Raw genomic sequence first — 27,675 nt, 5'->3', positions numbered from 1 at the left:
TGTCTATTATTTGATGTAAATATTCATAATTCATTCAGTAATTTATTATATTATTGCAATGATTTATTATTACATATGTGAAATGTGTGCTATTCCATCTTACATGTCTAGGTTCTGATAAATGAGTGATTAAAAACATAAGGCAATTATCTCTATTATACATATAAATTAATATGTGTATAAGTATAGGCAGAGATAAATTTTTACAAGGTTTTAGTTAACACCCCAAGTTGTAACAAATTTATGTAACAATGATTAGTCACCATTAAAACGGAAGTATTATGAATCTATTTCACATGAATAAAAATCAGCATTCCTCTATCTTATTTGTATTTTCTAGCTGATTCTGAGGTGGAAGAGCCCCTTGGGTCATTTCAGGTATTTTTAGCAAGAATAAAATGCAAATCCAGTAGAGGTTAGTGAATACATATTCAATTATTTCTATAATTGTTATCATACTGGCCCCACAAAAAAGGCCCAGTTGACCACCAACATCTGCTGTAAAAGAAAAGAAAAAGGCAAATGAAGGAGCAGAATAAATTTATTTTTCCTTATAAAGTAACAAATTTACTAGAATTAAAATTATTTGGAGAGAAGACATTAATCATAACGATATATGTAGAGCTAATTGTTTTTATCTTTGATGAAAATAAAATAATTGCAATCACTTAATGACATAGCTTAGTATTCTTTGCAAATCATCACCAAAAAAAGAAAGAAACTAATCAAATATGATCCAAAATTATAACTCAAACATTTTGGAAGATATTAAGTTAAGGAAAACCCATTCAATATCATAGTGACAAATTCAAATTAATGTCCCTGTGCCCAATGAAGAGCAAAAATATGACATTCAGATGGCATTACAGGTGGTGATATTTTCCTGAAACAGAAATTTATGAATGCATTTGTGTGCATTTTTCTAAGAATTTGTGGTATTGCAATTTATTTAGATATGTAAACATCATTGCCTTGTTTTTGAAGCATTTATAGACCTAAGTTCCCTATTCTGTGTGTTTTAGAGTAGTAAAAAATGCTTAACAAAAATGTGCCATTTTACCTATTTGTAAATGTCTATTTCAATAGTATTAAGTACATTCACATCATTGTGCAAGCGATACCACCATCCACCTTCAAACATTTTCATCTCCTCTGAGTGTATCCATTAAACATTAACTCCCCATAGCTTATCCTGCTCCCCCTCCAGTTTCCTGGCAGGACATTTGACATCCTATTTTTATTCCTATAAATATAACTGCCCTAGCATTGTTTTTCATAAACAAATTACACATCAAGCTACTTGTTCATTGTGCTAGGCTTTAATTGGATCATGCTATGGTGATGAATTTATTTCCTCTTTTCTCTAGGTTTCAGCTGCCTGTGTCTGCCTGCTTTCTTTTTGTCTGAGTCTGGTACTCTTCTCTACCTCCTGCAAGGCTCATTCTAATAAGTAGTGAGTCTAGGGAATGAGTTAAAGACTGAATGGGGAAGTATCACAAGTAGTCAGTAGCTCTAACTGTTTCCTCACAGCTTTTTAACCCACTCTGGATGAAGCTTTGTGTGGGGACCTGAGATGACTGTCAAGCAATCCAGATGAAGGGCTACTAATACACTCTGCAACAATTTCTTACTAAATGGATAAATCATAAGGGAAAAGAAGATGCTCAGTATGAGTATGGGATGAAGAGAAGACTATTCTTTTTGGAAACCTGGAGGTTGCTGGAGGTATATTTCAGAGAGTAGAAAAGTATCAGGCTTAACAAACACAATTGATTATTTCTCATCATCGACAAGCTAATATTAAATACAAAAGAAAATAAAGCTGATAGGGCATTTTTTTATTTGATGGATAAAACAGCACTTACCAAGTAACTCAGGCACACTCACAGCTTTTTGCTGCTGGGTAATTTTATAGTTTAAATCACTATAGTTTATTTCAATATTCAGAAGATTCTCCCTGAACATAAAAAAGTGAATTTAGTTCTAAGTTGTCAGCATTATATCAAATTTCTATTTAACAAAATAATATTCATATTTGATCCAGGTATGACTCATATCGAAGTAGACACATTGGTGTATTCAATTCCAATAATAGCATAATTTGGAAAATGCCCTTGACATGTTGGGTTTTAGAGAAAATGAGTTCCCTAGGATGGAATATATTTTTCTATACTTCATTTATAAATATCTGCAAATGATATTAAAAACAAATTATTGATAACTAGATTATTTCTGGATTTTTAAGTGTATGTATAATTTTGATTCAAATCTTTATTTTGCCCTTCATGACTTATGTGCCCTGAGAGAAAATACATGACTTTCTTGGAAATTAGTATCCTCTCTTATATCATATTTTTAGATTAAAACTTTTAGAACTTTGACAAAGGGAAATTAAGTGATTTGCACAAGGTATTGGTGAAGAAGCTGGTATATTTGAGTGTTCAATATATGGTGATTCCTTACTTTAAATCACTCCTACATTAGTGTGTTCTTAGCTTCCTCTCTAAAAATATGTATATATGACAAGAAAAGAAAAGCACTACTTTAGTGTTAACTCTTTATGCAATTTTGGATAATCTCAGTTTCCTCCTGTATTCTAATAGGATGTCCAATAAGTATTTCATATTGAATATGTTTGTCTAAACCAAACACTTGGTATTTCTCTCTTTTATAGACATAATAATAACATTCTACAGCTAGTTCACAAGGGAATATTTGTTTAACTTAAAACTATGAACACAATCGGACCACCTCTCAGAACATACACTACCAGCATTTTGTCTAAGTCTCTGCTATAACTCACGTGAATTTATCTAATAAATACAAGTACTCTTTCTCTTTTGGTATTAAGTACTCAATCTTAACAGACTCATATACTCTGTTCTTTACACAAGAACCAAAATAGTTTTTCTTTTCTTTTTTTTGCATCTTGCAAGTCATGCCACATTCTTCTACAGAGACCTCCCAATATACATTTAAGTAAATTCCTCTGTGTGTGTTTTGATAATTAAATAATTCTATCATATCCCTCCTCACTCAATGTTTCTCAAATCATTCTTGACTTTTGTTTTCTGCTTCATGTGACACCAATCTACTTTCTGTTCTTTTAAGACATGAAGTATACTATTAGTTTAAGTTAAAGACTTGCTTCTGCATTTGATTTTCCCTACTTCTGGAAGGTTCGTCTTCTATCAATGACACTAGCTCTTCTACCTCTCTTGATCAGTCATCTTCAATGTATAGTCACAATATTTTTATGAGTTTGCAAGATAGTAGTTTCAAGATTTATGAGCTCAAAATTATTTTGATAACACAATAACATATTATGTCATTTTCCCCAGTGATAAATACTTAAGAAAAAATTAAAGTAGCTACTTTTTTGTTTTTGTTTTGGTATTAACATCCATCTGTACCCAGGGCTTACTACTGGTTTCATACTCAAGGATCAGTTCTGGTAGCCATGGGAGTCTATATCTGGTGCCAGGGATTGAACTCAGGTCAGCGGCATGCAAGGCAAGTGCCCAGTCTACACTGCTATTGCTCCAGTCACATGCAATAGTCACGTTTTATATGAAATTTTATTTTGCTGGAAAAGTGCTCAAAGGTATCATCTTTCAGAGAGTCATACTTGGTAGGTGTTTTTCAATACATGCACATTCACAAAAAGCAATGGATGCATATTTTCTAGACCTGCATAACCCTATGAATTTTCCTAATGGCCTATAAAAATACTATTCTATATCTATGAAATTTGGTATGAAAGTATATTATTAAATTTAGTGGGAATTGTGACTTTATTTATTGCAATAATTTTTATTTATTACAATAATTTATAATTTTATTTATTATTTATTTATCATTTATTACAATTCGCTCAAAAATTTGGATGGGGTTGGGTCAAACTCAATAGCGCTGAGGTGTTATTTCTATCTCTGTGCTTGGGGGTGAGAGGATGGGTCATTGCTGATGGTATCAAATGCAAGGTAAGTGCCATAATCCTTAAATTGTCTCTCAACCAATTCATAAAAAGATAAGCTGATTGGATACTTGAGTGATTTTTAAGAGAAAAAAAGAATCTAGAGTTGCTGTTTCAAATGTTTGAACACCATGCTACAGGACATTACTTAACTGTTATTCTTCCAGGAAGAAAGTTGAGTCACAATCCATATGCCTGGTAATATCTCTCCCTTACTCTGCCCTTCAGACTCTGCTTCCACAGCCCTTAGCACTGTTTGACATGAGAGGGTAGATTTATTGTTGATCTCCACTCCAAGGAAAATTAGTGAAATAAGGAAGTGTTCTTGTCCTTTGCACAGAGGGAACCCGAGTGACCAGATGACCCTTGAGTCCTGACATGAAAGGCCCTTATTTCGTATTAGTAAAGTGGACAATTGAAGGGACAACAAGAAGAAACCAACAAATTGAAGAGTGGCTAATTATTAACCTGCTCCTTTTACAAACTGGGGCAGAAAGTAGCTAGACAATGATTTTCAGACAGCAACAATGTGCATCATTAAGAGTGAATTCAATTAGCAATGTTTCCTGGAATTATGTAATGTTCTTTCATATATTTAAGGAGCACAGCTATAAAACACTTTCCTTATCATTTGCAATTTTAGAAATCAATATTCTCAATATTCTAAATTCAAAAGATCTCATTAATATGTTTACTTAATTTCCATTGGTTTAACACTAAGTAACAGAAGAATGTCCTATGTTTAAGTAGGTCATCGAGTTGCACAGTAATATTTACAAATAGAAAAGCAGTTGTCACAGTAAAAGAAATAATGAAGTTGTCTTGGACATTCAGAAATGTTAGTAATATTTCAATCATTGTGTCTACCATTGTGCTCCTAATTTGCATGTACACTGATAATAGTGTTTAATTTCCCCAGCACAAAGTCATGATTGTTCCCAAGACAGCTATGTTTGTGAAATAAATTAAATCATATCCCCCCCAAATATTTTCTCCTCTCAGACAGGTAATTTGCCCAGACACTTTGTCTCATTGATTCTGAGCTTCCTAGCAATAATAAAACTATTTAGAATTTAATTCCCAAAGTATTTTTGTTGCAGGAGAAGTACATCTTGGAGTTAATAAAGATAAAGAAATCAAAGAAAATTCGAGTATTTATTTCTTTGATATAAAAAAACTAAATAAAGTTTTCTGTTAGTTGAAGAGAGACTAAAGCAGGAAGGTTGTCAACCTGGCATGTACCAACCCGAGGTCTATCCCTGGCATCATATATGGTCCACCAAGGTCGATCAGGACTCTCCCTAGCTCTGAGAACAGCCAAGTGTGGCTCAAAATCAGAACAAAACCATTTCCTAAATATTCTTGAGAGCTAGTACTGCATTAAGAAGGAACTGGTTTTGCATGAAACAATTGAGCAAGTTGAAAATGTGTTAAAATTCAACAATTTGGGGGGAAGGGCAGAGTTTGAACACCTAGTAGTGCCCAGGACTTACTCCTGGCTATGCTATCTGGAATCACTCCTGATGGGAATCAGGGAACCATATGAAATTCTGGGGATGAAGCCCAGTTGGGCACGTGTAAGGCAAACGCCCTACCCACTGTACTATCACTCTGGCCACAAAAATATAACAATTTTAAACATTCACTTATATAATAAAATTAGCCAGCCTAACATCAGCTCAGTTTCTTCTTCCTTCCTTCCTTCTTTCCTTCCTTCCTTCCTTCCTTCCTTCCTTCCTTCCTTCCTTCCTTTCCTTCCCTTCCTTCCTTCCTTCCTTCCTTCCTTCCTTCCTTCCTTCCTTCCTTCCTCCTTTCTCTCTCTCTCTCTTCCTTCCTTCCTTCCTTCCTTCCTTCCTTCCTTTCTTTCTTTCTTTCTTTCTTTCTTTCTTTCTTTCTTTCTTTCTTTCTTTCTCAAGTTCTTTTGGGACACACCTGCTTGTGCTCAGGGATTACTCCTGTTTCTGTGCTTAGGAATCACTCCTGACAGTGCTCAAACAGATCTTATTTTATTTTTTGTACAATTAGGTAATAGGGAGGCACAATATGATCCATCTATAAAATTGTAAGCTGTCATCACAAATTCAGTGGCATCAGTTATTATACTTTTTGACCAGAACTTCATTTCCTGTGTCTTTCAAAGCTAAAGAAAATATTCATATTAATTGAAAATAAATTATAAAACAAAAATGATTACCTGATGTATTCCTGACTTCTATTCAACCTCTTAGAAAAATACTTCAAAGCTTTTCTACTCGGAAAAGTAGAATAAGAAATAGTAGTCGGGTATTCTATTTCCTCACATGCAACAGGGCAGCTTGAATTATGCGTTCCCACTGTACATAATCCCTTAACTTCAATATAGTCTGAAATGAAAAACATCAGGACAGGATAATCAAACAAGAGAACAATTCATATTGTAGAGGACAGAGCTCTTTAAAGCTGATAATTACATTTCAATATTAAATCTAGAAGTTAACAAGATCACTATTTTCTAACAAATGTTTACATTTTATTCACACTTTAGTATAAGCACAGCAAAGGAGATAGAATATAAAACATAGGTGTTATTCTCTTTGAATTCATTGACTCAGAGGATTCAGGTCTTTACTAAGAAATTTTTTCCTGCGTCTGGCTCATTTTCTATAACACCATCAGATATTTGGACAGGAAAATTATGGAAAGTTATTTGTGTAAGGTACTTTCGAACATAGTCCTGTTTCTGGTGTCTGTGTTCAGGACTTACTCCTGACTCTATGCTCAGAAATTACTCCTAGTGGGTGGAGGAACCATATGGAGATCAGGGGCTCGAACCCTGGTCAATCATGTGCAAGGCAAGCACCCACCTGTTGTACCATATCTCCAATCCAATACCCGCTAGTCCTGTCAGCCTCAGCTACTATTTCCACAAAGTAGAACCGGCTTTAATGCTTTTGGGCTACATTAGGGCTAGTGATGGAGTAACTTCTTTGAAGCACATCTTGATTTTACTTGTCAAGAACTCAGAGTCATCCCCTACCCCCAACTGACAACCTGTTTGTATCCTAAAAGTCAGTGTCTTGGGTTTAAAATAAACTTTATCTCAGGGTTGTCTCAGTCTAGGACATTGTGGAGGTGGTGTGGGTAATGTTGTTGAGTCCATAGGGTCTCTTATCTCTGTGGACCCGATGGTTTCTAAATCAGTCCCCTTGGTTATCTACCCTGTCTTCTTCTGCATGGTTAGTAAATGTCTATTCATGCAAACATGTGTTAGAAATGACCCACTTGGCAGGCTGGAGTTTGTCTTCCTCTGCACCCCTCCCAGGGTCCAACCTCACTTTTCCTCATTCTTATTTTTCCCCTCAGTTGTGTTATAGCACAACAAAGGGTCTGTTTGTGACCCTTTCTTCACTAAGATTCCCAGAAAATGCTATTAATTTGGGGTTTGGTCTCTATAGTCTTAACTCTAACAGTTCTTCAGTGCATGTGTCTAGCAATTAGTTTTTTAAGGATAACAAAAACCATAAGTTTGCCCTACATTCACACACATACTACTACACCCAATCACCCATTCACACACTCTATCACATAATTACACACAGGCTTTTGTTCTGATATGCATTGTCACGTATATGTATTCATGCAACACACACACACACATACACTCATGCATGCATGCACGCACACACACTTCTGACCCCATTAACTTACAACACTTCCTGAAGAACTGTCCATGTAATGTGATTTGTTTTCTCAAGTTCCTCCTCCAGCCCCCCATCAGGGACCGAATATCAGAAGCAATTTGGCATGAGGTTTTCAGTGGGATGATCTTATAAGATATATAAGATCATTATAAGATCATGTATAAGATAAAGGTAAAGAATGAGGGAATGAAATGCTAGACTCTCAACATTCTTTAAAGAAACACAGTGATCCCTTTTTAAATCTCAATTTGGTGAGCACAATTATCACATTTTTCATGTGATTTTTTTCTATTTTTTTGTTTGAACAAATTGCAAATAATGTTTTAATTGTCCAGTAAAAAAGCAGTGCAATTACTTGATTAAAATGCAAATTTTTTAAAAGAAAATTAAAAAAAAACACCAGAACTCTAATGACTGTTTCACTGTCACTGTGAACATTTTGTTCGATGCATCTTAAGTTCAGTTTTGTTTTGTTTTTATATGCCTATGAAGACATTCCCTTAATTATAAGAACACTTCAAAAGTCCCTTTGAAATCCTATGTTCTCCTCATTTGAGGGTTACTTGTATTATTAAATGTTTTATTTTACTCTAAGAAATTTTCATATTCATCATAAAAAGAAAAGACAAATTAAATACTTACCAAGTGTAGGAGAAACACAGTTATAAAACTTTTGTAGGTCACACTCTGTCCCATTTCCTTAAAAAATGTAAATACAGTGACTTTATACTTTATTAGGTACTATACTGATAAAATACCTCTTTTACAGCCATTCACTCATCCTTGCATTTATCTTTCTCTCTATTCATCTGTACATTTATTCTTTTGAAAAAGACAAAATATTAAAAGCAAACCTAAATTCAATGGTAATTATATATTCAAAGAAGGAAATAGCAATGTTTTATTAATTTTCATGTTTCTTTATGCTTATCTACAAAATTCTAAATATCTTTAATGTGGAAATAATTTTAAGATGTTGATAGCTTTGAAATACAAAATTGCTTTTATATTTATTATGTAATTTTTTCCTTACTAAACTCTTCGATTTATAAATCATCTTACTGATGTTAAAGATATATTTTATGTATAGAGAGAGAAAGATTAATATAGATTTAAGAATACATACAATCTCTGGTGAGCTGACTTTCTAGCAGTAGTATGAGGCAGTTAAGTAGCAATATACGTGCTTACTATAAACCTTGAGATGAATAGTAAAATCAATATTATCAGAACTGAGTTTAATCCTAGAATGTGTCTGAAACTTTTGTCCTTCTACCTTATTAAATTTTTCTTCTACAGCATTAGAACAAATGGTATCTGAAGTAAGTTCCATGCTTAGTTAATGGTTTATCGATAATCAAAGGATACTGTCCATCTATTATTACTTGTGTATACATTCAGGGACCACAAGGAAGTGATTTTGATGAAGAAATTCAAATATGAAATGAAGGAAATAAAGCAAAAAATTTTTTTCTTGAATATCATTTAGTAAAGTCTCTCCAAAATTTGCTTTGCTTCTTGCAGTGAAAGTTTTTTATCAATATAACATATTTTTTAATTAAATAACACTGAAATTTAAAAATAAATAAAATTATTGTGCCTAAAAATCTGATATTTGGGAAACAGATTTTACAAATAATATATTGAGTTATTTAAATAGTTCATTTAAAACATAATTCTTAGATTCTTCACTTGTATGTAGATTTAGAGGTATATGTGTAAAGATCCGTCCAAATAAAAGATTATCCTGGAAGTATCTGATATATACTAATGTCGAAGCATATATTATACTTTAGGTAGATTTCATCTTGTCCATTACATGTTCCATATTAGTCACTAGATTTGAATTGTATAAGTAGCAAACTGTTTTTAAATGAAACATACTTTTCTCCATCTATTAATTCAGACTTTTTTCGGTGATTTTAGAAAGATAATTAAAAAGATAAATGAGAGGCAGAATTAGCAGCTTTGTAAGATAACAGTTTTGGTGATAAGAGCTAATGTGTTAGAAACTAAATATCAGAAATTGATGATTCTGAAAGTTTCTAAGACTTACTTAACTAGGTACAGAGCACTATAAGAACAGAGATATTTAATATTTGAAAAGACCCAATGTAAAATTTCAGAAGAATTGGAGAAATACCCCAAACAATACAATTTCTGTTTTCTTTTCCAGAGCTGCTAATCTCAAGATTGTCCTTGAGATTGCAATTGTTGAACATATGATTCCCAGAATGATTTCCCAAGACTGGAAAATCCAGTTTATGAGATGCCCCATCTCATGTTTTAAATTTAGCTAATCTAATATTTAATTAGTGAAAAGTTTCCACCTATTATTTACCAGGAAGCAGGAAAGGTAAACAACCACATTGTGATTCTATGTGCTGAGCTTTGCATTCCTTCAAGCACCCGGAAGTGCTGTAGGTGCTGAAACTCCGCAGTTTGAGGTCAGGGTTGCATTCTCCCCAAGGGTATTCTTGATGAACTGTCTGGAGAAACAACTAGATTCACGACATTGAATTACAACATTCATACATTTTCCACCCACCCCCACCAAGAGAAGTTATTTTCTATTACATCCTACTTTTCTACCCGAGCTCCCTGTTTCTTTTTATTATTTTCCTCTTTTGTGGGTGGGGGGAGCAGCGGGGAGTCTGGATGAAGGTGGCCAGGGGGCACTCCCAACTGGTATTCAGGGTTTACTCCAGGCTCTAGGCTCTGGGATTATTCTGGCCATGCTCTGAGAACAATACAGGTTGTCCTCAAGATTGAAACCATTAGAGAATCTCTACAGTTCCCAGCTTCCTGTTTCTTTTCTATTTGCTTTTGAAGCTGGAACTGGAGTGACAGTACAGTGGGGAGGGCATTTGCCTTCCACATGGCCAACCTGGGTTGATTCCCCAGCATCCCATATCCCAGCATCCCTGAGCAATGCCCAGAGTGAAGTTGGTGCTGAAATTCTGCAGTTTGAGGTCAGGACTGCATTTTCCCCAGGGGTATTTTTTTTTAATTAGTGAAACACCATGAAGTACAGTTATAAACTTAGAAACTTTCGTTTTTGGGTTTCAGTTATACAATGATTGAGTACCCATCCCTCCGCCAGTGCCCATGCTCTGAACCAATGAACCCAGTAGGCCTCCCGCCCCCCCACTCCATCACCTCCACCCCACCCTGCCTCTGTGGCAGGGCATTCCCTTTTGCTCTCCCTTTCCTTTAGGGTGTTGTGGTTTGCAATAGAAGTATTGAGAGGCCATCATGTTCTGTCTATAGTCTACTTTTAGCACACATCTCGTATCCCGAGCGAATCCTTCAAAGACCCTTTACTTGGTGTTCTCTTCTCTATCTGACCAGCCTTTTCCCCCAGCATGTGCTGCCGGCTTCCAAGCTGTGGAGCAGACCTCCTGGTACTTATCTCAACTATTCTTGGGTGTTCGTCTCCCATTCTATGATTTTATATTCCCCAGATGAGTGCAGTCTTTCTATGTCTCTCCCTCTCTTGATGAACTGTTTGAAGATAATACTGAGTCTTGAGTAAGGAATGAGTCCTAAGCACCACCTAATAAATAAGTTAAATGAATAAGGCTGATTGACTACATTTACCTGTATAATTTACTTTATTAGACTGAAGGTAAGTTCAGTAGTGATTCTTTAATACATATTCCCAAATCTCTGAGCTTGTAGTGAATTGGTGAAATCATACTTACTGTATAAAAATGTAATGATGTAAGGGATATATTTTGTAAAAAAATATTTGTTGACCTATTAATCAGTCTTTCCACTAATTAGAAATTGAAATCATATGAAAAAAGATCTTTTATTGAGAAACTATTATCGTTTGATACTTTATATTATTTCCCTCAAGCTTCAAAATTACTTAAAAGAGGAAGAGATTAATCCATATCTGGCCAAAGTACAGAGAATATGAAGACTCAGGGACTTATTAAGCAAATTACAGAGTTCCGTGGTAGTGGAAAATGGGCACTGGTGGAGGGATGGGTATTTGATCATTGTATAATTGAAACCCAAGCACAAAAATTTGTAAGTCCACAACTGTACCTCATGGTGTTTCACTAATAAAAATTTAAAAAAAAAGAATATTACAGAGTAAACTGCTGGCAAATGGAAGCCTATCAAACATGTCTTATGCCAAAATTCCTCTCTTCCCCAGTTTGAGTTTCTTGCTTCCAAAATGTCTCGTGAAGAAAATACACAATTTAAAAATCTTTGTATACTACTGACCTTTTATATTTCCAATCACATGTAAGGTTTAGATATGTTAGACGTCATATACTGTACATGTGCACTCACTGATTTTACTGTAAATGTGCCTTTTAATTAAGGAAAAAATCTGAAGGAGAACCATATAATGTGCGGTAAGTTATAAACTCATGGGAAAAAGAGAGCTTCTCGTGACAGGTATTATTCCAGTATGTCAGTATTCACCAATTCCTCGCCTACTTTCCTCAGACTCTACTTTTTGACTGCTTTACCTTCACATGGCGGATGGTCACTCGTGCATGCATTCCCACAGGTGACGCCAAGCCTAAGCCAACAAGCTGTGGCACTTTTTTAGGTGAATGAATAACGAAGATGATTCCAGCATCCATAAAACCCAGGGCCTCATCATCAGTGAATTCTTCCTGAAATATATTTTCCCTCTTTAAAAACTGATATCAATTCCATATACTCTTAAGATTGTTACATTATCTTGCAAAAGTATTTGCCTTCTAATTAAATAATTTATATCAGAATGATATCTTTTATTTCTTACTATATAATGGCTGTGAAAATTAAACATCAAAACAATTTCCAGAGTTGTCCACATTTAAGACTATACTGGTTATTCACAGATCACTGTTTTGCATTAAAATTTTCCTGTAGTATAGTCTGTACCTATTAATTTCCTGATTTTTTCTATTTTCTCCCTCTCTGTTGTCCTTTGGTTACCTTGGCAATTCATTTTTTTTTATTTTTTACAAAGTCGTGTTACTTTTCATTTTATAATTAAAGTCTCTGGAATTATTCAAAATTTATCACAGTGGTAGGGTGTTTGCCTTGCATGCAGCCAACATGGCCGACCCGAGTTCGATTCCTCCGCCCCTCTCGGAGAGCCCGGCAAGCTACCAAGAGTATCTCGCCCGCACAGCAGAGCCTGGCAAGCTCCCCGTGACATATTCGATATGCCAGACACAGTAGCAACAAAGTCTCCAATGGAGACATTACTGGGCCCACTCGAGCAAATCGATGAACAACAGGAGGGCCTTTACCTTTACCTATTTTTTCCCAAAAGTAAAGACTTACACTAATTCTATAACTAGTAATATTTTTTTCTATAAATTAAATTGTAGATGAAGAATTTTCAGATTAAACTTCCTGTGATTTTGTTGTTAGAAATAATCTCAGATTAGAAGAGGAATGAAGTTTGAAGCAGCATGAAAAGTAATTGCAATTGTCAGTAACTTCCTTTGCCATTACACTAAATGAACAATGTTGATACTCCATTTGGAATCAGGATTCTGTGTTTTCCAATACTGTAAAGGCTCTCAAAGAAACTCATAAGGGTTGAGAAGATAGGAGGAGTTAGGGATTAGGACATACTCCTGGTGTACGTTCAGGGATCACTCCTCGTGTTTCTTGGAGAATCATAGGTGAGCTGAAGATAGAACAAGTATTCAAACTTGTGAATTTGAACGGCATTGCTTGTGTGCAAGGCCAGCATCTAAGCTCCTGTACTATTTCTCCAACCCTTAGAGAAACTTATGTGGCCAAAATAGTTCAATAGACTGAACACATGCAATAGGCCTGGGTTGATCCTCAGCACCCTGACCCCCCCCCCCCCCCCCAAGCATTATCAGACCAGGACTGGGTCTAGAGCACCAAGCTGGTAATAAGCCTTGAACAATACCAGTCATGGCCCAAAAGAATCCCTCTTTGAGAAAAAGAGAAAGAAAAGAAAAATAAGAAAAAAATTAACTGCTTAGTCTTAAAAATATTTCAGAACTGTTTAGTTATGGAGCGGTGCATTACCTTTTCAGAGTTTAATTAGGGAAATTCTAGTTTGTAAATTTTATGATGTAATATTTGATTTAAGTTCCCATCTTTATTGAGTTATTGTGACTTACAATAATTTTAATAATAGTTTTATGCAGAGATCATTTCAACACTACACCCATCACAAGACCACCTGCTTCCCTCCATCAAGATCTCAATGACCTAGCCAACCGCACCCCTATATTCAGTCCTGTGAACGGACCCTCTAATTCTATTGCCTTAGGCTTTATAATGTAATATCTTAGCTTACCAGAGGGTGCATTCGCGGCCTCATGACATCTTATAATGACATTTTATTATCTCATTTCTACTTTGGACAAACTGGCAGGCTACCGAATGTAACCTGCCCACACGGCAGAGTCTGGCAAACTCCCAGTGGAGTACCCAATATGCCAAATACCAGTAACAATGATGAGTCTCATTCTCCTAACCCTGAAAGAGCCTTGAATATGGCACTTTTTAAAAAATCTCAGGGCTAGGACAAAGGAGACGTTACTGGGGCCTGCTCGAGGCAATCGACAAATAACAGGATGGTCATGATCGTGATCGTGACCAGAGGGTTGATATTTTTAATAACTTAGAAGTGTTTTTCAAATCCACTTACAAATTTGCAATATGCAAAGATTTTTTTTTATAATAATGTAATACAGGGGCTGGAGCGATAGCACAGTGGGTAGGGTACTTGCCTTGAATGCAGTCGACCTGGCCGACCCGAGTTCGATTCCTCCACCGTCAATTCCTCCACCCCTCTTGGCGAGCCCGACAAGCTACTGAGAGTATCTCACTCGCACAGCAAAGCCTGGCAAGCTACTCGTAACGTACTCCATATGGCAAACACAGTAACAAGTCTCACAATGTTACTGGGCCCGCTCGAGCAAATCAATGAACAACGGGAGGACAGTGACAGTGACAGTGAATATAATACTGAGGAAGTTATGAAGCATACTTTAAGATAAATAATTTAAAAGAAACCAAAAGTTATGTAGTAGCAGTTCTCATGGGCCCCCCCCCGGGGCTCCCCCCAGTGTTTCTTTTCTTTTCTTTTTGGGTCACACCCAGCAATAAACGAGTTACAACTGGCTCATTCACTCAGGAATTACTCCTGACAGTGCTCTAGGGACCATATGGGATGCTAGGAATCGAACCCAGGTCGGCAGCGTGCAATGCAAACACCATACCCCCAGTGCTATGGCTCCAGCCCCCCTCCCTCCCCCAGTGATTCTTAACCATGATCAGTTGAAGAACCTGAGAATGTGGTTCTGCTCAGACACTGAAGAGCAAAGGACCATTAGCCACCCCAGTGATATTTTGGGGCTACATCTGGCAATGAGGGGGTTAGTTGGGTGGAAGACATGCAGTGCAATGATCAAACCTAAACCTAAACCATATAGTTAGATCCACAACAATTACAAATCTTTTGAAATGTTCATCCTTGTTTTTCATGAACCCTAAGTAGTTTTAAGAAAATCCAATACCTGCTTGACATTGAAGATCAACTTTAAGCCCTTTCCAGAGGAACTCACTTTTTCCCTTTCTTGGATATTTTGATCATGATTAAAAGTAAAGCAATTTCCGTATTCAGTGAAGACATGGGCAAAATCCTCCAATGAAAACAAAGGGAAAAATCATAATTAGTTGTATACTTTGGTCATTGTAGTTTATGTCAGAAAAATTGATTTTATCTGATGATGTGTGTATATGACCTCTGATAGACTTCTTTTTTTTTAAATAGGCACTAATCAATTTGTATGTGATTTTTCTGACTCATTTAGGAAATATTTGCAATTTTTATGGTCAAATTCTAATGTCCTTGAATTTTTCTATAACCTCTGATGTAATGCCATAAGCATAAAAACTAGATTCTTGGCAGCTTATTGATTTTATTATAGATCATGTTAATGTTATCTTATAATGTATTTTCTTAAGAGATTTGGGATAATTCTTTTTTATTTTGGACCACACCCAGTAGTGCTTAAGACTTACTCCTGGCTCAGGGGATCATATGTGTTGCCAGAAATTGAACCTAAGTCAGCTGCATGCCAAGAAAACATTTTAACACCCTTACTATCTCTTTGACCCTGTTGTTTATTAAAGAATGTGAAGATTAAAATATCCTCTGTGTAGAAATTATTTTTCTCTTGGAAAATCTCTCCTTTTATCAATCCTCCTATTTGAAAGGAGTTGAGTTAAAAGAATATGCGAGGTTTCTATTGGTTTCCTATGAAAGTATGCTTTATCTTGGTATAATTGCTAATAAAGTTTTATAACATTAAAGCTATTTGAAGAAATATAAAATTATTACCTTTGGGCCACACGGCTTTCCAAAAAAGTCACATTCCAATAAAGTGCTATTATTAAGATAAAAACCATTGTTTTTAACAAACTCTGTAATGCTGAAGTTTTGGTGACTTGCAAGAAAATCAGTAATCTTTTTAGAGCCAGAGGAATTGGTGTTGATTTCCTGAAGATGAAGGACTTTTGACACAACTTTCCATAAGAAAAAAATAAGACTAAATTTGGCTACAGCATCTGTTTGGAACCTATCAGTAAAAACAAAGGCAATATTTAGATTAGTGAACATTTCTTATTATTTCTAGGACAGTAAACAAACATCTTAATTCTTTTCTGACTTCCTTCCTGTACACTTGTTCATAATATATTGAGATAAAATTTGATTCCTAAGAAAGCCTTCACATTCTGTCATTTGCTGTGTTTTTGTGCACAGTGTCATCAACCTACCTAGAAAAGCTCCCGGGCCTCAGCCTGGAAAACAAACAAGTATATTTTCCATATTCAAGGTAGAGGAAAACTAAGTCTTTGGGTATTTTGTTTGTTTGTTTGTTTGTTTGTTTGGTTGGTTGGTTGGTTTGTTGGTTTGGGGCCACACCTGATGTTACTCAGGGGTTACTTCTAGGTCTGAATTCATGAATTACTCCTGGAGATACTGAGGGGACCATTGGGGATGCCAGGAGTCAAACCCATATCACTCTGGTCCCAACATAATCATTCATATATATAGGAGAACATTTTCTAGGTTCAATACTTGCTTTGTCAATAATTTGGGGCCACATCCAGCAATTTGCGTGGTTTACTCCTGTCTCTGTGCTCAGGGATCACTCCTGGTGAAACTCAGAAGAACATACAGGGTGCCTGGGGTCAAACTGGTATTGACCATGTCAGGGCAAACTGCCCTATCCTCTGTATTGTCGCTCTAGCCCGTTGTGCTGTCATTGTTGTGCTTCTAAACTGAGTCTGTTGGCTCTGCTGGAACTAAAATTTATTTCCCAACACACATTTTTCTTTTCTTCTTCTTTTTTTTTTTTGCAGTTATCACATGAAGTTCAAAGGTAGGGGCTATGAGTACCTCCAGTTTGTATCCATTGCTGTTTTCTTTCATTTTTTTTTTTCAGATTTCAGCTTCTCAGATTGCAAGCTGATGAAGGTGCTAATTCCTCGTGCCAGTGACCTTCTCTATTGATATGACAGGAAGTAACTAAAGAGCAACATATAGAGGCTTGTGTTCATTTCCCTCTCTTCACACATATCTTCCTTTCTGATCGCAGATTTGCTAATGTCCAGCATAGCATCAGAAACAAAGGCAAATGGCTCATGCAGTGGGCTTAACTAGCTCCTATGATCCTTGATTCTGGGTCATTACAATTGATTTGCTTCTTTTGTTGATTCCTCCTTGTAGTTGATATGTAGCATTCCTGTCTTCACCTTAGTGTGACTGTTTTTTCCCTCCTCTAATTGCTTTAGATTGATATGAGCATCTCAAAATGTCACTTTGATGTTTAAGTGATTGCTTCTCAAACATTTAGTAGAGTCCATTAAATATGAGCCTAAATATTCATTAGATGTGTGGCTATTGTCAGTTCTAGAAATCAGAGCAGAAGTCTTCTACCTGCTTTAAGTACTTGATCATTTTCTCATTTTGCTCAGAACCTTCTGCGTCATATTATGTGTCCTTCTGTAGTTGCATACCTTATATTCCTTTAAAACATGTCCAGTGGCTCAGAGGAAGTGTACAGTGGCTACCAATACCTCTCTTGCAAGCATATGGTCCTGAGTTCAAATCCTCAGTGTCCCGCCAAGTGTCAAGTATGAGCATGTCAGATCTACTGTTAGAACCTGGCTACCCTGCTGTCTGTGATCACCTGATCAGCAGTCTCTCTCGTTCTCTCTCTCACACACACACACATACACACACAGTACCAACACCATTATCCAGGCATGTGTGCAACCCCAGAAAGTTTCAAACACAGTAACAACAGCAAAGAAGGGGAGAGGGTCAAGTGGGGAGTGAATTAATAAAGACACTATTTTTTTTCATAGATCTGGAACCACATCAAAACAGCATGACTGGTATTTGCATAGTTTGAATATTATAATCCTGAAAACAGGACAAAATTATCCAAACTTTTTGGTTTTTCCCCATATAAGCCACAGTAGACCCTTTCTTAGTCAACACAAGATAAGCACAAAAGAAAACAAAAATGAGCCAACGCTCTCTTTCTGGTCCTGGACTAAGATCATTTCATTCTAAAGTGTTTCATGATAATGTTAACAAAAGCAAAGTCAATTGGCTATGCTCTACAGAATTTACAGATTCTTCACATGCCTGTGTGGATTTTCTGAGATACTCCATTTTTCTCCTACACTCCAAACATGTACAAGATTATTGCTGGATCTCAGTTGTCCCAAATTGGAGTGTCTGTATGCATGTCTGTTGAGGGTAGGGTGTGAGGAGGGAGACCCTGTTATGGAAGGGAAACTGTCAAGTTGGGTGTCATATGTGTCCTATGGATTACCCTCCCCTCCACATTAATTGGGTCTGAAAATAAAAGAATGAATACATTCAGATAAATGATCTTTTATTTTAATATATTTGGGGTATTTAGAAGTTAGACAATATATTTGTGACCATAAATACACTGTAGAAGCCCTACTCTTGTTTATATCAGTTTTTGGTAGGCCCAGTTCATTCCATGTCATTTCTTTTTCTGGGGGGGGTCACACCCGGCTATGCACAGGGGTTACTCCTGGCTCTGCACTCAGGAATCACTCCTGGCGGTGCTCAGGGGACCACATGGGATGCTGGGAATCAAACTCGGGTCGTCCAAGTGCAAGGCAAACGCCCTACCCGCTATGCTATCACTCCAGCCCTGCATGTCATTTCTTTGGCTGATGAATGTAAACATACTGTGGACATGATGAATGTAGACATGTATTATTGTAGAAATGAAAAACTGCTTTCATTCTTGGCTCCTGATAAATTAATACCTTTTTAAACTCTCTCTGCTAAAAGTCACCTGCTCAGTGTATTAGAGCCACGTAAACTTCTTGACTACTTGTAAAGATACTCTAAGCCTTGGTCATGGATATTTGTTACTCAGCAAGGGGATCTGAGTGCTCCCTGGGATCATTTGTAATTGTGTAAAACTTCAAGCCTGTATCATGAATGTTTACCTAACCACAGTCTAGCTAATAGCCTTACTGTCCTTGGTCAAAAGTGTTTCTCGGGCTCTTTTGAGAAGTCAAGTCTCCTTGAACATCATATCTGGGAGAGGAGAGCAGAATTGGCCCTGAAGTCAAGGGATGGACCTTTAACTTACTTTGTACTCAAGTTCTCAGATAACTGACAGCTGATTGAGGATCTTCCACTTAGGAATCCTGCTGAGGCTGAGCGTTATACTACCTCACTCAACGTTCCCTGACTCCTTCTCAAAACAATTAGGCAGAAAAATGAAGGGATTCTCATATGTCATGTGTGTAGGCGGTATAAATACAATAGATAAAAAGGTTAAAAGGGAGGGCGTTTTAAAATATTCTTTCAAAGTTTTTTTAATCCTAATAATAGTTGAGACCATGAGGATAATTTAAGTAGGTGAATTAAACTTATTGGGGAAAAGTCTAGCAACATTTGAAATAAAGGAACTGAACATTCTGTAAGACAAATTGTTCTGCTTAATTCCACACTGCTGTGCACCGTATTTTCAACTTTAATTTACATATCCAAATATTGTCTTTCAAAAACTGCTTATTTATAATTTGTCTCAGTCTTTTCCTTTACTTCCTCCCCTACATTTTTTTTTTGGTTTGGACACCACACCCAACAGTGCTCAGTGCAAATTTCACTCAGACATTCTCAGGGGCCTTTGAATTCATGATGTCAGTTGCAGAGGATGCAACCAGCCCAGACATGGGCTTTGATGGAAGTTGTTCAGCGGACTTCGAAACTTCCAGTTAAACCATTTGTTTTAAATAGTTTATTTATTAGGGACATGCAATTTTAGCAGAGGATAACAAAATGTCCTTCATTACTAACCTTTGCCATCAAGGCATTCGAGACTCAATATCTCTTTGAAATCCTGAAATTAAAGTATTTAATATACTTAGGAGAGTGATTGTTGGCTTATTGATGGTTCAAGTTTTGGAGAAACCACTGTAATTATTTCCCATAGCTGGTGTACCATTTCTCATCCTTATTAGCTGTAAACGGTTTTTAAATTGCTTCACATCCTCGCCAGCACTTGATGCCTTTTATGTTTTGATAATAGGCACCCTGATGGTGTAAGGTGATGTCTAAGGGTAATATTGAGTTATTTTTTTTATGTTTCTTAATGGTAGTTTATACATGATTGACCATTTGCTTATCTTCTTTGGAAAAAAAATCTACTAAAGTAATTACCTAATGCATTTAAAAATTGGGATATTAGTGTTTATGTTATTAAATTGTAGGATTTTCTTCAATACATGGGAGGTTATTTCTAAAAGCTGCATAAGAAATAAGATTTAGGAGGTTGGAGTGCTGTATAGAAGGCAGAGCACTCACTTTGCATGCAGGTGACCTGGGTTTGATCCCCAGCACTCCAAAGGGTCCCTGGAGCCCCATCAGGAGTGATCCCTGAACTCAAGAGCCAGGAGTAAGCCTTGAATAATACCAGATGTAGGCCAAGAAAACAACAATAAAAGTTTGACCATTAATAAGCACCTCTATATCTCCTTACACTGCCATTCTCAAAATGATATATAATATTCTTTTTATAAAGAACACCATCAATGAATATTTGCTTTTGTTAAAACACATGCCATTTAAACGAATATACAAGAGTTTTGAATTGTTTTCTGGGAAGATATTTGTTTTCACTCTTTGAAACTCATTCAAGAATTATACAGACATTCTATGTCTGATATGCACCTGTCCAAGGGACTCCAAGAAATGTAATAAGTCCACATAACACCTCATCTAATGTTGCAGCAAGTACATAAAGTGCATTATTTACCGTTTTATATACCTTTACTTGAAGCTGTAAAGTTTAGTGAAGGTCACAAATCTGATATTCAGTGATGCTCACACAAACCCCACCTTCGCTTCCAAGATGAAAATCCCCCATGTAATCATAAGAAACTATTGGCTTTGCCTGAAGGTACTCCAGGGGAAAGTGGTCACTTTCAGAGTTGTTCTACCAGAGCAGACATGCAGCATTATCAGGGAGGGTACTTTCTTCGATGACTCAATACAATGACAGTAGAGTGGGAACCAGGCTCTGATTCTTGTAAGCTCTTGACACACTGCCATAAAGCTGGCCCTGCCTTCATTCCATCAAAGACCTCATCCTATGAATAGATCAAGAATATATATATATATATATATATATATATATATATATATATAAGCTCTCAGGAAGAAGAAAATCCAACAAGTTGAAGCTACATGGATGGAGCTAAAGGCAATCCTGGTAAGTGAACTTAGTCAGAAAGAACGGGACAGACACAGAATGATATCACTCATACATGGGAAGGGAGTACAAAGGTCCAAAGGCAAGAGAACTGATCCAATCAATTGAGTTGTTTTGTGCAAGGGGAAGTTTGAAAGGAAGGAACATGATGGCCTGATGGTCCTCAGGGGAAGGAGATGGGGCAGAGGTGATATGTGTGGTATTGAAATTATGTACGTGTGACATACCAGCAATAACAGTGTTGTAAATCCCAGTACCGCAATAAAAAGTTTAAATAAAATTAAAAACAAATAAGTAACTCGGGGCTGGAGAGATAGTGCAGTGGGTAGGGCGTTTGCCTTGCACACGGCTGACCAGGGTTCGATTCCCAGCATCCCATATGGTCCCCTGAGCACTGCCAGGAGTAACTCCTGAGTGCAGATCCAGGAGTAACCCCTGTGCATCACCAGGTGTGACCCAAAAAGCACAAGAAAGAAAGAAAGAAAGAAAGAAAGAAAGAAAGAAAGAAAGAAAGAAAGAAAGAAAGAAAGAACAACTTATTCTAGAGCTGGAGAGAATTCAGGGTAAGGTGCTTGCCTTGCATGCAGGAGACCCAGGCTCAATCCCAGCACTGCAGTACGGTCCTCTGAGCACGGCCCTAGAGCCAGGAGTGATCCCTGAGCACTGCCAGCTGTGACAAAACCATACTATCCACAATATCATCCAGTATGTATGAGAATTTTGCATCTTCATAGTTTTCCACAGTCTTTCTTCAAATTCCTCCTCTCCATCTAGAAATTTCCTGATCCTTCTTTAGTGCTCACTTCTGTGCTACTCAAGGTGAAATCTCTCTTTCCCCTTTTTCTCTGAATCCTCCATTCTCTCTTTTCCAATGAACATTCTTTAAAGTGCAGAGATCTAAACTTGTAAGTACTGAAATATAGAAATACTTAACCCCAGAGTGGTGAATTGCCTAAAAATATTTGTGAAGTAAGTGAAGGAAGAAATGCTGGAAAATAAGTGAAAGGAACATCAATTTTTTTCCTTCCTTCATTAATTTTGTGCTCTGAAGTACGGAGTAAGAATTCCCGTTATTTTCCATAGGGGACACATCAAATACTGAACTTGTCAATCAACAAAGTTTAAAATAGCAAAGTTTTGGAGACTGTATTATTAAAAGTGCACCGCTTACCTGTTCAAATTACAAAATGTCACAGCGGGAAACTCAATATTTTCCACATACTGAACCTCCATAGATGTTGTGGTTGGCCACGTGAAGTAGTTGACAAAGCGGGAGTAGATTTGCCATACCAGGAGAAAAACTGAGCCCAGGACCACTACCAACCAGAGCGCCTTGCGGACTCTGCCTCGGTTCTGAACAATGTTATGGACCCCGTGAAAGGACGTGGAGGTGGCAAAATCATGGTCAAACTTCTTCCGGTCTGTGGGAGACGGCAGTGGATTCTTAGATAGATACAGCTTGATCTTTTCCAAGAGACCTTCAGATTGTAACCATCGAATAATGAAATAAAGGCAACGCGTTAAGAGACATTCAGACTATCTGTAAAAAGCAAATCAACTCATAATGTTTATGAGTTCTACCTATTTACATGTGAAAAACTCAACACTTATCTTTAGTTGCAGGTTCTATTTGAAAACTATAGGCCTGTGGATTGTAGGTAGCTAATACAACTCTGAGAATGTTTCCAGAGATAATGTGCTATTCAAGAAAAATTTACTGGTGCCAGAATGGACATATGTTGTTCTACAAAATTTTAAAAATCAATCCATCTTAAATACAGAGTATAAAAAAGTGTGCTTGTGTTCAGTAACTTTAGTGCTTCTTTAATATTCCTTGGGGGTGTGAGGGAGGAGGGTCCTCAGGGTCAGGTCAACAGTGCCTGGACCATGCCTGGATCAAACCGGGTGCATACTTTGTAAGGCAAAAATCTTGCCACTTCATTATCTTTCTAGCCCCAATCTTCTTTTTGCTTTTAATTTCATCTTAAATAGTTCTCTTTTCTTAAAATTTTTTTATTGTTTTATTATTATTGAGGTAAATTGCTACGTCAAAAGCATAAATTAACATAGCAAAATCACTGTACCATAACCACCACCATAGAACCCAACACCCTCCTACACTAGATTACTTCTATTTCACCCTTCAAATCTCCCCAGTAAAGAGAAAAATCAGGCTAACACTTCAGAGAATCTCAAATAGGGATTAAAAGCAACCTATTTTTCTGTCAATCTTTATCCTTTATAGTAGTATAATGTCTGGCTGAATGTAACTCTTCTGGACTCAAATATTTTGATGCAATTTACTTTAGTTGATTATTTCATCAAAATGTAAAAGTTGCTCTATTAGTTAAGGAATCTATTTCTTACCTCTTTATAAAGTGAATGTACCCTTTCAAATGTATCAATAATTGCTCAAATGATGTTTATTTGGTTGATGAGACATTAATTGATGTGAACCAGGAAAGCTAATCCTCAAAATGATATGGCGATACATAACTTATTCAGAATTTAATGTTGGTTTAATTTGTTTTAATTTTTTTACATAGAATTTGTTTACTGTGAGAAAGCTTCCACACCTATGTTCAGAGGATGCAATGACCTTAGGAAAGGAAATATTTGCCTTTGTCCTATAATCTGTGTGTTTTAGTTTTGCCATGTTTCTTAAAGTACTTTTGTTCTTCTGTAGAATAGAAGCAATACCGTCTGCCTCATGAGTTTATTCTGAGTATCTGTAATATTATACCCAGAGCAACTTGGCACATAACCAGCCCAAGATAAGAACTCAATTAATAATGGCAACATTTATTATTCTCCTGACTTATTATTGATATGACAAATGGTCAATTATCTAAGCATATTAAACATTGTTTAAAATTCTCATTTGAGAAATGGGTTCTTCTTAATAACCTTATATAAGCTTCTGAATAGGTGATTAACTTTGCTTCAAGTCAAGAGGAATTATTTTTGTTAGCTAATTAGTGTTAATTCATTTATAAAATTTTTTGAGTGCCAGGGACCTAGATAGATAGTGCAGGGGTTAAGATGCATGCCTTGCACTTGACCAGCACTGACTTAATTCCTGGCACTACATACAGTATCCTGAGCACTGCCAGAAATGATACCTGATCTCAGAATCAAGAGTGATTCCAAAACAAACATACAAATGACTTTAATTGCTTAGTATTTTATTACATAATATTTTATGTTTGTCATAGAAATAACAATGATAAACAAATGGTACCTATGATCACTCACAAAGAGGTTTAATTTCACTTGCAAAATATTAGGACATAGTTAAAAATTTTATAATAATCATATTACAGAGACTATATCCTAAGAGAAAATCTGCAGTAATCCCAATGCACTATTTTTTAAATATAAAGTCAGATTATATATATATACATATATATATATAGTAATTGGATATCATAGTAACTGGAATAATCCTCCCAAAATTAGAAATACAAGGGAATATTTTATTATAACTATTATTGTTATTAGAAAAACTCACTTACTCACGCTCTCTTTTTTATTATTTAGCCACAAGTGAAAAACCCACATGAAACACTGGTTCTGACAGAAGACAACACAGGCCCTGGGCAAGTGGCACCAGATCCACTAGAGATGTCAAAACTATTAGAAGAAGAATAAAAGAGAACCCAGAAATACTGGTCAAGCCAGGTATTTCTGGCATTACCATAAAAATACATTTCAAGTTTATATATCAAAAAATCAACTCTTAAGCACTGTGACAATTGTTATGGTTTGACTGCCTTTTCTTGGCTGTTTGCTAAGGTGTTGAAAGACTCATTCAAAGCATTATTATTTTAGATGAAGAGTGAGAACCGTTTTGATATCTCACTGTGAAGGATATTAGAACCAATTTTAAAAGTGGCTGAAGATCCTACAAATCAGAAAATGTTTTCCTTCATGACTCCCTACATGATTACATAGTATGTACTATGCAATCATGGCAAATAGCCTCACATTGAAAATAGGTCTTCATAGGAGCATTTACAGCAGCATCAAATGAGTTTTATGTATTTAAAAAGGCAAAATCTGAAGGCAGATGACCAACAGAAGTCAAAAGAATGAAACACAATAAAACAAACTTCTCATGGTAGATTTGGACTTTGAGTATTATTTTAAATCCATTTTTACTGTCTCATAGAGATAATTCTTTCCTTAAATCTTAAATGTCAACAATATATTATTTACACTGTCTCCAATCTTATTGGGATTAAAATTTCCCAAATTAAACATAAAATGCACCCCCCCCCACCGTTTACCTCTTTCTAGTTTCTATTTTAGACATAGAAATTGTCATTGTTCTAAAGATTTTAATTCTTACCCACCTTTCTCAGTATAGAATTTTGATTCCTCAGCTTGCTCCATTGGTAACTTGAGCCAGCAGGCGTTCTTGGGGTCTATCCAATTTTCACTAATAGTCATACTCATTTTGTGACCTTTATATACAGCAATTGAGGTTGTAAAATGTAGGGGCAATTTAAATGTTTGTGTTGCTATGTTTTGCCTCATCAAGCACATAATCTGCAAACCAAAAAATGTTAGCTGAAGGAGGTAGGGGACTTTGTGGAGTGATAGGAAAACATCACAGAATGAAACCCCCCAAATAACATTAAGAAATCACTGTTTCGGAACTAAAGAAAAAAACTCCCTGCAAATATCTGGTTTTAGAATGCCTCCTATTCTTTGGGGTTACACTCAGGTGATCTCATTGAACAGTCTCCTTAGATATTTTTGCTGCCCCACTTTTTATAAAATTTGAATAAAAAATGCTGTTGGAAAGAAATCTGGAGGGTAATATCGTTTCCTGATGGAAGCTTCTTTTGTAACAGACAATGCTATTTTTAGCACAACTAGGAACTAAAGCATATAAAAAAAAACAAGATACCACAAAAAAAATTCTCAAGACAAATTTTTAAAAGAATACAGGTTCAAGAGAGCAAGAGAACAACTTGTTCAGATTAGCAATTTAGAATAGTTTTGTATTTTAGTAGATAAAGGAGAATGTATTGTGTATAGATAGCACCATCTCTTGATATGAATGAGGAATTGCATGTATCACTGCTTTGACCCTATTAGAACTGCCCTGCTAATATTTCATAAATATAAAATTCCCATTGACATGATTGCATGTTTATGCATATGTTTACTTGGAAATTCAATATTATAAATCACAACTAATCCACTATGGGGAAAACCAAGAAATTCTAAGGGATGTAAATAATAGGACCTAGAAAGATACATCTAGTTAACAAGTTAAAGGTTTGGGGGATGAGGATAGCTATTATGATGTATGGATTTTTTCATTAAAGATATCTTCTCTGGGATTAAATTATGAGTTTTCATCTTTCAAAATTTAATTACTCTGGGAGGAGTAACTGCTGTCTTATCTTTCCATCTTTCTTTTTTTGCACCTTTCCTTCTTTCTATCTTTCCATAGGATTTTGTGAACCCTTATGAGGGCTGGAGCGATAGCACAGCGGGTAGGGCGTTCGCCTTACAAGCGGCCAACATGGCCGACCCGAGTTCGATTCCTCCGCCCCTCTCGGAGAGCCCGGCAAGCTACCGAGAGTATTCGATATGCCAGACACAGTAACAACAAAGTCTCCAATGGAGACGTTACTGGGCCCGCTCGAGCAAATCGACGATCAACGGGAGGGCCTTTACCTTACCTTACCTTATGAGGGACAAGTTGCTATATTGGGCCTCCTCCACCCAGTTCCCCCACCTTCCAGTAGCTAGACAGTTACACCCACCAACTGCTGTGTAACCCCATCAAGGGACAGGATCCAGAGACTCTAAAACCAAGCTCCCAAAAGCGCGTGACCACATTTGCGGCCGTGCAACCTCTTATTTTCTAGTTCTCACTCTCAGAGAACCTGGCAGGCTACTGAGAGTATTATGCCCGCCTATATGCCTGACTAGGAACACCTGTAAAGGTGATTAGAGGCTATCCCAAAAGCTTTCATCCCTCTCGGAGAGCCTGTCAAGCTACCAAGAGTATTCTGCCTGCGCGGCAGAGCCTGACAAGCTAACCGTGGTGTACTAGATATGTCAAAAACAGTAACAATGAATGGGCCTAATTCTCCCGATCCTGAAGGAGCCCCCAGTATGTCATTGGGCTACACTAGCACGTGACAAGGACAAATAGAGACGTTACTGGGCCTGCTCAAGAGAATAGGTGAATGACAGGGTGATA

At 36.5% G+C, this 27,675-nt stretch overlaps 1 protein-coding gene across 1 annotated transcript; it reads right to left on the bottom strand.

Annotated features, from left to right (window-relative positions):
- Positions 1 to 307: 307 nt before the first annotated feature.
- Positions 308 to 25,844, bottom strand: ASIC5 (acid sensing ion channel subunit family member 5). Its single transcript, XM_056119206.1, has 10 exons — positions 25,805 to 25,844; positions 22,621 to 22,927; positions 16,010 to 16,247; positions 15,183 to 15,308; positions 12,147 to 12,296; positions 9,998 to 10,145; positions 8,299 to 8,355; positions 6,171 to 6,339; positions 1,866 to 1,957; positions 308 to 498 (listed from the first exon to the last, which is right to left on the bottom strand). Exons 1-10 carry the CDS (start codon positions 25,842 to 25,844, stop codon positions 308 to 310), a joined length of 1,518 nt encoding a protein of 505 aa, XP_055975181.1.
- Positions 25,845 to 27,675: the final 1,831 nt, after the last annotated feature.

This window comes from Sorex fumeus, unplaced genomic scaffold, assembly GCF_029834395.1.
Source record: "Sorex fumeus unplaced genomic scaffold, SorFum_2.1 ptg000039l, whole genome shotgun sequence".
Lineage (NCBI taxonomy): Eukaryota > Metazoa > Chordata > Mammalia > Eulipotyphla > Soricidae > Sorex > Sorex fumeus.
Note: the sequence above shows the minus strand (reverse complement) of the source record. Positions and strands in the feature narration are given on the sequence as shown.